This window comes from Electrona antarctica (genome assembly GCF_951216825.1).
Source record: "Electrona antarctica genome assembly, chromosome: 10".
Lineage (NCBI taxonomy): Eukaryota > Metazoa > Chordata > Actinopteri > Myctophiformes > Myctophidae > Electrona > Electrona antarctica.
This window is the reverse complement of record NC_136791.1, coordinates 2049791-2065486: the sequence shown is the minus strand read 5'-3', so window position 1 is coordinate 2065486 and position 15696 is coordinate 2049791. Positions and strand designations below refer to the sequence as shown.

At 43.5% G+C, this 15696-nt stretch overlaps 1 protein-coding gene across 2 annotated transcripts; it reads left to right on the top strand.

Annotated features, from left to right (window-relative positions):
* Positions 1-1850: 1850 nt before the first annotated feature.
* On the top strand, positions 1851-15491 carry LOC306931597 (proteasome activator complex subunit 4A-like). 2 transcript variants are annotated; one of them, XM_079513042.1, is made up of 5 exons: positions 1851-2553; positions 7139-7279; positions 8295-8411; positions 9541-9597; positions 15040-15491. In XM_079513042.1, the coding sequence occupies exons 1-5, from the start codon at positions 2357-2359 to the stop codon at positions 15455-15457; spliced, it is 930 nt and encodes a 309-aa protein (XP_079369168.1). In that variant the 5' UTR covers positions 1851-2356; the 3' UTR covers positions 15458-15491. The 2 variants fall into 2 exon arrangements, with proteins under 2 accessions (XP_079369168.1, XP_079369169.1); XM_079513043.1 differs by lacking the exon at positions 9541-9597.
* Positions 15492-15696: the final 205 nt, after the last annotated feature.

The following is a 15696-nucleotide window of genomic DNA, read 5'->3' as shown; positions in this document are numbered from 1 at the left end:
ATTCAAGTGAAATGTGTGTATTGTTATTGTATTTAGTTGTATTATGGTTAAACCATTGAGAGATTCTGCCTGCCTGCCTCTCTTTTTAGGGGCCTGGGTACCCCAAAATGAAAACAAAATAGCCCAATTTTTTTTTTGCCAAATCGCGGGACGCGCTGCTCTGCCGCGCGCCCCAAGGGGGGCCCTCAAATTTGCTCCAGCCCGGGGGCCCTCAGCAAGGTAAATCCGGCTCTGATGGGGGGGTCAGGTCAACATATCCGCCTGGGTGACAGACCTGCTGGGCGAGCGCTACATGGTGCTTTGGCATGGGGGGGTAAGATCTTAATTTTCGGGCCTGTTGAGAACTGTTTTTGAGAAAGTTTTCGCCGGCTGCCGGGGATCGGCTGCACTAATGACTTTGGGGCGGGCCCGTCTAGAGTTTAAATGGACAGTTATCAGTCAAAAGGGAGACATCGTAGGGGAAGGATCAACATATGGAATGTCAGAAAAGGGCAGCTCCATATATGGAGATGTAAGGGTTTGAGGTTTGAGGTCAGATGTAGAGTTGCTGGCCAATATTGATGACATCAGGGATCTCCATATATGGGCTTAATATTGACATCATCAGGGATGATCTCCATCCCTGATGATGTCACGTGCTCCATCCCTGATGATGTCACGTGCTCCATCCCTGATGATGTCACGTGCTCCATCCCTGATGATGTCACATGCTCCATCCCTGATGATGTCACGTGCTCCATCCCTGATGATGTCACGTGCTCCATCCCTGATGATGTCACGTGATGTCACGTGGCCGACCAACCAACACACTGACGGGAAATGCACGATTCCATAGTTAAAGGTGTTATAGTGCTTTACAAGATCCATTATAAATGTTGTAACAGGTGACGTTGACCCTAACAGCACATTATGGAAGACGTTGGAAGACGTTGACCCTAACGGCACATTATGGAAGACGTTGGAAGACGTTGACCCTAACGGCACATTATGGAAGACGTTGGAAGACGTTGACCCTAACGGCACATTATGGAAGGGCCATATGTGACACTGAAGTAATATAGCTGCTGAGGGAATATAGGGTCTAATTTGGGGATGAGGGAACAGAGGGTTGAAGGAGATAGGGCTGAGGGAATAGGGGCTAATTTGGGGATGAGGGAACAGAGGGTTGAAGGAGATAGGGCTGAGGGAATAGGGGCTAATTTGGGGATGAGGGAACAGAGGGTTGAAGGAGATAGGGCTGAGGGAATAGGGGCTAATTTGGGGATGAGGGAACAGAGGGTTTAAGGAGATAGGGCTGAGGGAATAGTGGCTAATTTGGGGATGAGGGAACAGAGGGTTTAAGGAGATAGGGCTGAGGGAATAGGGGCTAATTTGGCTAAAAAAACAACGTTAGGGATTGATTGAGGGAACTGGCATGACCCTGTTTGTTAAATCATCTTCAAAAGGACCACAATGGAGAAAAAAAGCTTTCAATCTTTTTGACTAAAATGCACTTGCTTTTACTTTGGGATTAAATAAATTATTTTGGTGGATTATACAACTCCCTGTAATGTTGATTTAAACAACAATTGAACAAACAAATAAAACATAAAATAAAATTAACAGAAACAATATGTATGTGTAGGCTATAGGCCTATATATTAGCCAGGGGAGGTTGTTGATTTTGACGTGTCTGTCAGGAGTATATTTTGTTTTGTAAGAAAAAAAGAAAAACGTAAGCTATTGTTGGCATTATGGTCGATGTAGTTTCCATGACTGCGGAAATGACGGTTTGTGGCAACGTTTTAGCTGTTTTTTTTGTTGTTCCATCTATTCTCGCGAGATGGTCTTTGATGTCGTCGGCACTTTGCAGCAGGACCGATCATTCGACGTTGACAGTCCTTGGGCTTCAGATGAATGTGTTTTTGTCTCGTTAGCAGCAGTACTTGCCAGTGAGCTAACTTTCGCTAACGTTACATATAGTTAGATTTAGTAGTAGGGTGACATTTAAAAAGCTGTAAAAAAAAGAAAAGAAGACGACTATAGTGCCAACACGTTCTCTGGACGTACTTTTATTTATTTTTTCCTTCAGCCTTTAACACTTCAGTGCGATGCCATTGAGGACAGTGTGCTGTCACACACGGAGGCAACATTAACTTCCAGCTAGCCACCGGCTAAAGCTAACGTGACTTGGAACTTGTGCGAGTCGGCGGCTAGCGTGTTGGCTAATCAGCTAGCACCATCCAGGGAAAGTGGCTAGCTAGCATTATATAGCATTACTGGCCAGACCTGCACCCGGCGGGACGACTCCGTCCAACCCGTGAAACAACAACAACAGTCAACAACAACAAACAAGCTTCGGAGAGCGATCGTAACAATGACAAAAGTCGCGTCTGACACGCTAGGATTCGTCCCCCAGAAAGACATAGTCTACAACAAACTTCTGCCGTACGCCGACAGATTGGACCAGGAATCCAATGACATCCTGTGTAAAATCAAAGGCAACCTGGCCCGGGCGGTCCAGCTCCGGGAGATATGGCCCGGGGTGCTGTTCTGGACCAGGAAACTTTCCACGTAAGTGACCGTTGGTTATATTAGTGGCCGTTCTTCGGCTCCATTGCGTTCCGATCATCACTTCCCTTAGCCCCATATGTGCCCTCTCCCTACGCTCATTCTGTAGCTCCAAGCTACAGAATGAGCGTAGGGAGAGGGCACATATGGGGCTACACTTCCCTAAATATTAGCGACAGCTATCGTCAGTTTCGAGTCTTTAAATCATCAGATAACGTATGTATGGTTGTCATCCAAGTCCAACTATAATATGTCCCCCTAATGTCTGCCACCCACCATCAAAGTTCACAACAATAAGCCAACACACCGTACGGTACAATCTCTTCTAATTCTTATTGGACACTAGTTTTGGTTACATGTGTACACTTTCATTAGTTACACATGTATATAAATGGAACACTTTTCTTTGTGTCTTTTGTCCAGTGTGAACACATTAGGTTCATAGGGTTGTTGTAATAATCAGATTATGACAAATTAGTAAATATAATCAGCCAAGAAATGTACATGCCGGAAAAATGTTGAAGTTATTCTAGTTGTATTGTCAAGGAAGCATAATTACATGTTATCAATTTTCAACCCCCGCCCCATATAGCTACCCCACCCCCAGAGCTCAGCAGGACAGTCTGGGTCTCCTTTCTCAACACAGACACGGTGTCTGGGGTAGCAGGTGTCTGAGACACCTGCTACCCCAATTCTCACCTCAGCTTCCGAGTCGGACTGACTGCCCCTTCCCATGCCCAGGTCTGCTAGGGATGGGAGGGGTGGGCACTGCAGGAGATGTTGGTGCTGTTGGTGATAATATTAAGTTATCCCCAGAAAAGTACATTTGGGGTTTCTTTGCCCTGTAACGCCCACAGTTCCAAGTAGACCCCATGATTACACGTTAATATGATCATGCTATTTGATAAAATGTGTTTTTATTTTAACAGAATATATTTTGAGAAAAAGTTTAACTTTGTGTGTGTGTGTGTGTGTGTGTGTGTGTGTGTGTGTGTGTGTGTGTGTGTGTGTGTGTGTCTCTGACCCAGACGCGTTATTATGTATCCCACTAACATTCTAGGAAAGCCCTGCTGTGATTGGCCAGTAGTCGTTGTGATTGACAGTTCTTGTTTTTGTCATTAGTCCTACAACCTATCTCAAACCCTCTGTTTAGACAGTTTTTGGTTTAGACTAGTCATTGGTTAGACCAGTCATTAGTCCTACAACTACAACCTATCTCAAACCCTCTGTTTAGACAGTTTTTGGTTTAGACTATTCATTGGTTAGACCAGTCATTAGTCCTACAACTACAACCTATCTCAAACCCTCTGTTTAGACAGTTTTTGGTTTAGACTATTCATTGGTTAGACCAGTCATTAGTCCTACAACTACAACCTATCTCAAACCCTCACCCTAAACCTAACCTGTCACGGGGCAGCACACCTAAACCTAACCTTAACCCATGTCTAACCAATGACTAGTCTAAACTAAGTATGCACCCCCCTAAGGCTAACCCAAACGACCTATTAACCTCAGTAAAACTATGCCTTCCCGGGAGCCAATCAGACACATGGTGAGGCGGGTCTACCCTAGAACGTTGGTGGGATTCATAATCGACCCAGACCTGCGTATTCAGGAAGTGACGGACAGTAATCATGTGTTGCGTGCTGCAGCCAGGTTATCTCAGCCACTGCCTGTTTATACGACAGCAGGTGGCGGGACACGTCTCGTATTTCTCATTTCTCAATCGAAACCGTTGGCACAGGCTCTGTGCTGTCACTGTGCGCGTGTTGACACGGTCACAAACTGTGAGTGAGGGGGAGGGAGGGGCTGTTCCATGTGTGTGTGTGCGTGTGTGTCACAGTTGGAGGGAGACCTTTCCATTTAGGAAAGAAGAGTCTATTGGGAGAACACGTGGCTGGTGTTGTCGCAAAAAACACCATTGGTCATGACACTTCAAAATAAAACCTGCATTTCTTTGCAGTTCACTTTAGTGATGTAATTTTTGAGCGGTGCCAAACCGCTCCAATGAGTGTATGTCTGTAGTACGACCCATTGACCCCTGCAGCTGATTGGGGTCATATTGGGGTCATCTACTGTTGAGCAGCCTAAAGGGCCATTCACACTGAGTAGTTTAACCCATTTTGACCTGAGATCAGATTCTATAAATATCTTCTACATCCTGACAGTTTTCTGAAAAAGCTCTGTTTCTATGTCAGTCGTTCTTCGATTTTTCAAAAATAGCAGATCTACAAGCTCGTAGCGCGCCACTCGGTGGCGCGCTATGAGCTTGTAGATCTGCTATTTTTCAATAGCTAAAGCATAACACAATGCTAATACCAAAAGGGGTTCCCGCCCAAAATGGGATAACTAACTGCACCCCACCTGCACCGCTCAGTTCAAACCGGACTTTTTTCATGAACACATTTAGCATTTCAAATTAATCGCATGCGTTTATGTGTTTAGTGCCATAATCTCACTTTTCTGAGATGTGGAACATATAAATGAACTATTCAAGTCATTTGGAGAACACGTGCCAAACTTTGTTGATTTTTGTGTACCGGTAATTGTATTTTGGCCAATCTTCATTTGTGTTGGAATTAAATTGGTACTTAAAATATAAATATATATATATATATATCATTGGGCGGCAAATATTCCAAATGGGATATCTCATATAACCAATGTTGATTATTATTATTTTTTTTAATCTGTCCCAGTCCTGTAACTGTTGCTGGCAGATATCTCTGTCCAATTGTGAGTCACTGCCGGCTCCGAGAGATGGAGAGTCTGCTCTGGGGATGACCCAGATTATGACTGCTGGTATCAGCCTATGGCTTTTCACTAGAGAAACCACAATTCTAAGGCGGTTCAGACTGGCAGCACAACCCCATTTTTTTGACATCCAGATTTGAATCAGATTAACCCATTTAGGCCTGACTTCGAAATAAAAATAAAGTCTTCTGAAAGAATATATATTCAAAGATTTGTGCCGCATTTTCCCGATTTTTCAAAAATAGCAGACCTACAAGCTCGTAGCGCGCCACTCGGTGGCGCGCTATGAGCTTGTAGATCTGCTATTTTTCAATAGCTAAAGTATAACATAATGCTTAGTTAAAACACCAAAAGCGGTTCCCGCCCAGAATGGGTTAAAGTCTGAACATGGGGAAAGTCTTTTTGAGAATCAGATTTGATCACATTGATTCCTAGGTGGTTTGAAATCAAATAGGATTTCTAAATAATGTTTCTCAGTCTGGACACTCGGACATTGAAGCCTGACGTATCCCTGGGTGTATGGTGACGTATCCCTGGGTGTATGGTGACGTATCCCTGGGTGTATGGTGACGTATCCCTGGGTGTATGGTGACGTATCCCTGGGTGTATGGTGACGTATCCCTGGGTGTATGGTGACGTATCCCTGGGTGTATGGTGACGTATCCCTGGGTGTATGGTGACGTATCCCTGGGTGTTTAGGGTGTATGGTGATGATGGTATCACTGTTTGTCTGCTGGTAGACGTGCTACTTTAACTCATTTAGGCCTGACGTAAAAAAATAAAAATAAAATACTTCTAAATTCTGACATTTTCTGAAATACCTATGTTAAATACCTGTTTCTATATCAGTGGTGCTCAATATTTCATGTCAAGGACCACAAAAATGATATTTTTAATTGGCCACCGACCCCCATCTGAAAATATTTTATTCCAGGAACCCCTCAGAAGCAAAGAGTTGAGTTAAAAACGTTCGCTCTGAAAGAATATATATTCAAAGATTTGCGCCACATTTTCACGAATTTTAAAAAATAGCAGATCTACAAGCTCGTAGCGCTCCACTCGGTGGCGCGCTATAAGCTTGTAGCTCTTCTATTTTTCAACTGCTACATTTTTAAATAATGGTTAAAACACCAACAGGGGTTCCCGCCCAGAGTGGGTTAATACACAAATCCGATCTGATCACTTGCAATGATGTCAGTGTGGACAGTCAATTTTAAGATCATATTTGATAAACAAACCAGATTTCTCTGCTGTCTGAATAGTCAACTTTTTAACATCTGACAATGTCTTTTTTTTCCAAATAGGCCAATGCCATGTGTAGTTGAATAATGTAATGTTACATCTTTTCAGTCAAATGTAAACATGGTCCTATTCGGTCATGATTATCCCTCCCATGTTTTGCATGTATTATAACAACAGGAGGACATCTCTCATCATTGCTGTATGTAGTACAAATGGAAGTCTTTAGCATTTCACTGTCCAAAATAACATGTATACTATAGTAAGTAGCCTTGCCGAGCCATGAGGCCCATAGGGCAGGAGCCTATCTCCTGTTTCTGTAGCGTGAGGCAGCTTGATGTACAACTAAGTACACCCCCTGGACATGACGCTAGTATGTCGCAGGGCCTTACCCCCAATCCAACCCTTGATGCTGAGTGTCAAGCAGGGAGGCACTGGGTCCCATTTTTAGAGTCTTTGGTATGACCCGGCCGGGGATTGAACCCCGACCTCCCAGTCTCAGGGCGGACACTCTAACCACAAGGCCACTGAGCTGGTATACTGAACACTGAACATGTATACTATAAACCGTCCTAAATCTGTACTTCTTCTTTAGGTACATGCGCTTGTATGGACGGAAGTTCAGCAAAGAAGACCATGTGCTGTTCATCAAGCTGCTATATGAGCTGGTGACGATGCCCAAACTGGAGATCAGCATGATGCAGGGCCTGGCCCGTCTTCTTATCAACCTCCTGAAGTATGATTTTGCCGATTTTAAAGCTCTACTCACTATTGCTCAGCAAACCTACACACAGCATAGCACAGCACACAGCCGATTTCCCTTTATAAGTATTACTTTAACCCATTTTGACCTGAGATCAGATTCTAAAAATGTCTTCTACATCCTGACAGTTTTCTGAAAAAGCTATGTTTCTATGTCAGTGGTTCTTTGATTTTTCAAAAATAGCAGACCTACAAGCTTGTAGCGCGCCACTCGGTGGCGCGCTATGAGCTTGTAGATCTGCTATTTTTCAATAGCTAAAGCATAACATAATGCTAACACCAAAAGGGGTTCCCGCCCCAAAATGGGTTAAAAGAGGAAACTTACAGTGTGATGATGTTAATCTTTTCAACGACTTTTGAAAACCAAGGCCCTACATTTTCCACTGCCAGTTGGCTGCCATCCTCATAATTATTTTTGAGGGGCATCCTCAAAAATAGGATGGAGCCCCATCCTATGTCCAGCGTTGAGGGTTTGTGCAGTTTGCACACACACACACACACACATTGAACGCCATTGACAATGAATGGCCAGCTTTGAGTGTTGAACAATTCGAAACTGGCCTCCGTAAAATCTGAATCCCCCCACCGCCCACCCCCTTTTCCCCTCACTGTATATGTTTCTTTTCCCTTTTTACCTTCTTTATGATGAATTCCTGTTCTGTTCTTTGACTATATAGAAGTGTTTATTTGTACGTCTCTAAATGTAAACAAGTGTAATGCTTAATTGGGTCGTCCACTCACAGTTAACAGTCTTTGTATTGAGTTTGTGCTTGAAATGTACTGTAATTCTGCAAACTGTTAATACATATTTCAATCAATCAATCACAAACATTGAAGACGAAGGTGAGGACGCAAATTGTGACTGGCCGGAATGTGATGATGTATATGATAAGAACGCCCCTCACTTCACACGTGTGTGATTTTTTGTTGTTGTTGTGAATGTCATGTTTTGTGTGTCTCAAATTCTCTCAATCGGATCTATCTATTAGGAAGAAAGAACTTCTCTCGAGGGAGGACTTGGAGTTGCCGTGGAGACCTCTATATGAGCTACAGGACAGGATCCTTTACTCCAAGACCGAGCATCTGGGACTCAACTGGTTTCCCAAGTAGGTCCCTGGATGCTTTCAACCTGCTTTTATGGTCTACTCTTACTGAATCTTACAGACATGTTGTACCTGGAGGCAGCATTGAATGCAAAACTAACGTTTAATTCTTCTTAACCACTTGAGAAATTGGGGGGAACATTCCCAGAAAATAGCTAATCTACAATCTCACAATGCAACAACACGCTGTGAGGTTTGTAGATCAGCTATTTCCGCCGTAGAGTTTAGATTGGGAAAACAGGCAGACTTAACTAAGTATCAGTTTATCAAGTATAGACGGTTCAAGTGGTTCATCATGTATCCACAACTTTACTTTAGTTATAGTGTTTGGTGATATTAGCCCATTCTTTATAGTGTTTGGTAGGATATTAGCCCATTCTTTATAGTGTTTGGTAGGATATTAGCCCATTCTTGGCGGGAACCCCTTTTGGTGTTTCAAGCATTATGTTATACTTTAGCTATTGAAAAATAGCAGATCTACAAGCTCATAGCGCGCCACCGAGTGGCGCGCTATGAGCTTGTAGATCTGCTATTTTTGAATTTTTAAAAAAATGCGGCACAAATCTTTGAATAGGTATATATTCTTTCAGAGTGAACGTTTTTTTTACGTCAGGCCTAAATGGGTCAGAATAGCAATATTTGTTAGGGTCCCACATTTGTGCTTACATTTACATATTACAGTACCTGTAATACTGCAGTCTTTTAGGGCAATATTTAATTTTAAATGCCTTCACCCCCCACCCATATGTGCCAGTTTGAACAACCCCCTATCCCATTCTTCCAGCAAGCAGTGCGAGGTGCTCTTTTATGGTGCTATGGGAACATTGTGTGTTTCTCACAACAATGCCTTGTACAGTAGTTGCTATAGTGCATCACCATTAATGTACAGTAGTTGCTATAGTGCATCACCATTAATTTACACCTGAGGAAAGCAAGCTGCCTTTGACTCATTGCCAGTTCAAGTAATACTATAACCATCTGGTTATGATGTATGACCAGTATTCAGCCTGACTACAAAATGCTGAAAAATGATGATTAATAAATGTGTATACTGTTTATTATGTTTATAGCGATTGGCGATTTGTAGCCAGCTGAATGTGTTCTTTATGCCTTTGTCTCCTTTCACATTCAGTTCTCCACGGGCTCATTCTTCCTCTAAACTCGTAATGCTAAAATTGGTTCAGAGGTGGTAAGAAAAATATTTCTCTTTGTGTTTTTATTTTTGAATTCATCACTTTTTTGAGGTACTTGTTTTATGAATATGTTGCATGTGTAAACGAGAGCACACTGGACCCCCCCCCCCCCTCCCCCACGCAGCTTGTCCTGATGTGACAGTACTAGAGATATCAGTACCATATCAACTAGAGATATCAGTACCATATCAATGTTAACATTTCACTCATATTGGAGACTGTCGCACTGCAGCTAACAGACTTTATACCCCCCCCCCCCTCCCCCCCTCAATCCCCTCATCTCATTCTCAGCCATATCAGATTCACCTTATCTTCAGCACAGTATGTTGGTTGGTTGGTTGGTTGGTTGGTTTTATTTTGTTTAATCTATTTTAAATTCACCAAGCGATTTTCCCAATAAGCCACAAGACTATAAATATTAGCATATCTATATTTATACGATATGTGACTGACTCTGACACCGTTGGTTGGTTAGAAACGCATCACAGAAATGTCATGATCTTTGGTAAAATGTGTCGTGGGTTCCTCACCTGACCTGGAGTTCTGCATGTCATCCTTCCTGTCTCACTCTCCTGTCAATTTCCATTTTCCTGTCCCAGTTAAAACATTTGGTGTTTAAAATCAGAAAATAATGAAATTCTCATTTCAGTGTTGCAACAATGTTGCATTTCATTTCAGAGGTGGAACATTTTCAAAGATGTAATGATATGTTGGCGCAGAACTAGTGCAGATTAGGGTGTATTCTTCCCTCCACTCTTTCCACCTTGATGAAAACTTATTGGAAAAACAACTTGTAGATGTGGTGCCTCATAATAGAGTAGCATAAAGATAGATTACACGTGAGGACATACAGTAGAAAGCATGTTAATGCAAATGTCAGACACACAAATGCCTCAACATTGATTGCCTACAGGGCACCGCTCCACATATTCGCCTATACCTGCAGCCTAGCAGTCAGAAGTTGCTCATTGCTTCTTTATGAATTAATCTAATCAATGTAAGATAATGCATACAAGTTTACTTGTGCATTTGGCGATATACTGAATTTAGTGGAACAGGTCACATATTAGTCCACTTGCCAGAATGTGAACCCGGACATGTTGAGTACACCAAGGTTTTATGTTAGAAATGTTGAGTATGGGTCCCCAGCATGTAGAAACTGCCAGATGCTAACTTGCATATGTTGAGCAATTTTCATAATTGGCATAATGTGCAGACCTGCGCACAGGCGGTGTGCATGCGTCGTCAAAATTCATTCCACGCTGTCAATCGAGCGCCGGGAAGCGCTTCTGCGTACCAACAGCTGGGGGCGGGGCACCCAGAATGATTATTATGGCCAGAATACTAGTACATTCTGTGGCGAGAGCATTTACCACCGACTGCCACTCAAAGTGGCTACTGGCCAATCACAGCACGTCTTGCACAATTGTGGCCAATCACAGCACGTCCTTACTCAAACGAGGGAGGATTCCATGCTGCTTGCTGCTGGGAGGAGGGCGGTTGACAGGAGTTTACTACTGACAAATGGTTGGGCTTCTCCGTTTCAGATAGCAAACTACTGTAGTCCCCCCGGTGTAAATGCTGCTGGATGCTTTGCACTCTTCCCATTCGCCGCTGTGCTTGTGTTTGTTTTCCGGGTGCTGGAGCAGCATGGTTGCTTCAACTTGCTTGTGTGCGATGCCGTCTCTCACAGCCTAGGCACCGGCCACCTTTTTCAGGTTTTAGTTCCGACGTAGTGGAGTGGGAAGAGTGCAAAGCATTGCGGACTGGCACTGCTGCTGCACAACATGAAGCTTATCAACACCGTGTCCCGACATACTGTCCCTTATTATCGTAAAGTTGGGTAGTGTACACCGTTTATTTTTGCACCGAGGAGCCATGTGTGTCTGACTGTACGTCGCCTCGGCTAAAAACAAAAGGGAAGCCTGACGTATGCTTCGCCGTACCATGTGTTGCATGTTAAAAAAAAATAGCTGATCTGCAAGCTCACAATGTGTCGCCTCCGCAACACGTTGTGAGCTAGTAGATCGGTTATTTAAATAAAAAATTAAGAAAAGTATCTAAATATTGCTTTGATGCTCATATTATCCTTAGGAAGTATTAAGTTGTTTTTATTTATTAGAATATGCATTCCATAGGGCTGGACCACACATGGACCTAGAGGCAATTTGCAACTCTAGATTATTTTAATAATGGGATGAATCTAGAGTTGGAGTCCATTGACTCCCCACTCATCCAGTTGCAATAGGCCTCCATTGACTCCCCACTCAAACAATAAATATCGTTTTGCTATAAGTTATTCATGCATCCCTCTTTTATCCATCCGGCGAGACGGGTCGCTGCATTTTGGGAGCACCAAGTAACTCCTCCAGGTGCTCCTCTGAGTACTAGACCAAAAACGTTGTGTGCAGCCCTGATAATATGTGACCATACCATTAACAACCTATAGAAGGCAAAATATTCAAAATGTCATCATGCTTTATGTAGCATGTGATGTGTCGAACTAGGGGGATTTCATGATGCTGAATCCATTCCAAGCATTAGTTTTTTAAAAAAACACTCATTGGGCTAAAAACAGCCATGCCCACTTGTGATGACGTCAATGGCCGTTTTTAGCCCAATGAGTCAGAGTGTTCTTTTGCTAAACTAATGTTTGGAATGGATTCAGCATCATGGAAACTCCCTAGTTTGACATGTCACATGCTACATAAAGCATGATGAAATTGTGAACAGTTTGCCTTCTATAGGTTAATGGTATATTAACACATATTATGGCAATTATGAAAATTGCTCAACATATGCAAGTTAGCATCCAGCAGTTTCTACATGCTGGGGACCCATACTCAACATTTATAACCTTGGTGTCCTCAACATGTCCGGGTTCACAATGGGGCTCTATGGGCTGGCAAAGTAGACTATATCTACATACAACTACCACATAGCCTATAGCCCTAGCAGCAATGGGATTATTCAAATGTACATAGTGGCCGTGGGATCGTGAGGCCAGTGCCAGTCAAATGCGTGCATTTTAATCAAATATTATACGCTGCCGAGATTGTTTTATTACCTTTAGATCATACGCTGAAGTATCTGGGCTTTTGATCGGCGAAAATCCGCCGAAGATAGCTTGCGCCGTGTGTTTACTTCCAATCGCACCACCCGCCATCTTGCTACGCAACATGTCGGGTGGTGTGAGGCGGTTGTAGTCAGACAAAACCCCCGTTCACTTGCATTGGACTCAATTTCCCAGAAGCCCTAGCAGCCCAGCGAATGTGTCGATTTCCGGTTTCGACATCATAACATGAAGCTCTCTCCCCCTGCTCCGCGGCAGAGACAGAGTTTCTTTTTAATTATTAAAATATGGCGATTTAGACACATACAACAAATAGCGGGGATGTCGTATTAAGCAGGGCTTATCGTTTGATCAATCAATTTAAAGCAATCAAGGTGTTAAAATGTGAGTAAAAAATATATATATATTGTTTTTAATTACCGGATTAAATGACGTTAAAGAAAGACAGATCTTTACGTTCTGGAACAGGCGGGCGATGGAGAAATATACGGAATTCCACGTTCCTGGCATTAATACGGTCAAAATGTATCGTTAGTTGCGAGTTTATGGTTAGGCCCTAAAATAATGACGCCTATGCCCGGGGAATCATTTTGGCTATATCTATATCCGCTATACAGGTATTACAAAAATATCGTGGAAAAGTTCATTTTCTTCCATATAATATAATTCAAAAAGTTAAACTTTCATATATTCTAGATTCATTGCGCATAAAGTGAAATATTTAAAACCTTTTTTTTTGTTTTAATCTTGATTATGGCATACAGCTCATGAAAATAAAAACATCCTTTCAAAATAATATTTTTTGAAAAAAAACATTTATACTACAGAAATGTTGAGCATCTGAAAACTATGTTACTTTATGCACTCAATATGTGGTCTGGGCTACTTTGAAACAAATTATTTCATCAATGGGGGTTATGGGGCGTAGTGGCACTGTTGAGGTGTTATGGAAGCCCACATTCATTTGATAGCAGCTTTAACCCATTTTGACCTGAGATCAGGTTCTAAAAATGTCTTCTACATCCTGACAGTTTTCTGAAAAAGCTATGTTTCGATTTTTCAAAAATAGCAGACCTACAAGCTCGTAGCGCGCCACTCGGTGGCGCGCTACGAGCTTGTAGATCTGCTATTTTTCAATAGCTAAAGCATAACATAATGCTAACACCAAAAGGGGTTCCCGCCCAATTTATATTGTTGAATCTAGTGTCTCACACCTTCCTCTTCACAATACAACCTAGATTCTCTGTGGGGTTCAGGTCAGGCCAGTTGGCTGGTCAGTTAAGCACAGTAATACCATGGTCAGCACACCAATTCCTAGTAGTTTTGACTCTGTGGGCAGGTGCCAAGTGCTGCTGGAAAAGTGAATCAGAATATCCATAAAGCTTGTCAACATACGGAAGCACACAGTGCTGTAAAAACATCCTAATAGGTGGTTGTGTTTGTTGACCTAATACGTGGTTGGTCCACTGACAGTGAAAACATCCTAATAGGTGGTTGTGTTGACCTAATACGTGGTTGGTCCACTGACAGTGAAAACATCCTAATAGGTGGTTGTGTTGACCTAATACGTGGTTGGTCCACTGACAGTGAAAACATCCTAATAGGTGGTTGTGTTTGTTGACCTAATACGTGGTTGGTCCACTGACAGTGAAAACATCCTAATAGGTGGTTGTGTTGACCTAATACGTGGTTGGTCCACTGACAGTGAAAACATCCTAATAGGTGGTTGTGTTGACCTAATACGTGGTTGGTCCACTGACAGTGAAAACATCCTAATAGGTGGTTGTGTTGACCTAATACGTGGTTGGTCCACTGACAGTGAAAACATCCTAATAGGTGGTTGTGTTGACCTAATACGTGGTTGGTCCACTGACAGTGAAAACATCCTAATAGGTGGTTGTGTTGACCTAATACGTGGTTGGTCCACTGACAGTGAAAACATCCTAATAGGTGGTTGTGTTGACCTAATACGTGGTTGGTCCACTGACAGTGAAAACTTCACCCTGGAGTCAACACACACAGCCATCTACCAGGATGTTTTAGAGCACTTTGTGCTTCAGTATGTTGTTGACAAGCTTTCTGGAGAGACTGGTTTTATGTATGTTCAGTATGTTGTTGACAAGCTTTCTGGAGAGACTGGTTTTCCTTCCAGCTCCATTTGGTACAGGACATGTTCTACTTGCCCTCAGGTCATGGCCACTTGCCCCCTAAAAATATCGTAAAATTTGAATTACCGTTTTAACGAATTAACCCATTTTGACCTGGGAACGATTCTATAAATGTCTTCCGACAGTTTTCTGAAAAGGCTATGTTTCTATGTCAGTCGTTCTTACGGACATTAATAAGTCTCTCTCTCGGCCCACAGTTACGACGTCTCCATCCTGACGTCGGCCCGCCACGACGGCTCCATGCTGTGCCACGACCTTCCCCCTGCCCCCCACCACCCCGCCCTCTACGCCATGGTCCAGAAGCCCCACCCCTCCTCGCTCCTGCTGCTGCCGCCGCCCGGCGGCGACATGGCCGTGATGATCGAGACCAAGAAGGACGAGGCGGACCGCGACCGCGACAGCGGCGTTCCCTACGACACGCTGCACATCTACGGCTACGAGGGGCCGCCCGAGTCCCTGGCCGGGACGCTCAGCTCGCTGGACGGCTCCTCGTCGTCAACGGCCTCCAACCAGGACTACGACTTCCTCCAGGACTGGGGGCCACGCTTCAGGACCCTGGCCCAAATGTACGGGGCGGACGACGAGGGGTCCGACGAGCAGTACTCCCCTTACTGAGGGACGGACGGATGGATGGATGGATGGATGGGGAACGGCCTGGGTGGGGGTCTTTGAGGGAGGGTTAGGGTTCCAGGGGATAAGGAGGGGGGGGGGGTCCCCAAGAAAAATGATGATTATTGGTAGTTAGCCCCACTGCGCAAACGATCGGTGAACCAATAGAGGATCACACCGCCACCTTTAGTTAAGCGTTATTCATAGTCTGATCTATCGGTGGTGAGGTGACCACCGCAACTACA

Excerpts from the sequence above, each read along its gene's own strand:
- LOC306931597 (XM_079513042.1), top strand. The coding sequence starts at position 2,357 with ATGACAAAAGTCGCGTCTGACACGCTAGGATTCGTCCCCCAGAAAGAC. Across the intron at positions 2,554-7,138 it reads TGGACCAGGAAACTTTCCAC|GTACATGCGCTTGTATGGAC; the intron begins GTAAGTGACCGT and ends CTTCTTCTTTAG. Across the intron at positions 9,598-15,039 it reads CTAAAATTGGTTCAGAGGTG|TTACGACGTCTCCATCCTGA; the intron begins GTAAGAAAAATA and ends CTCGGCCCACAG.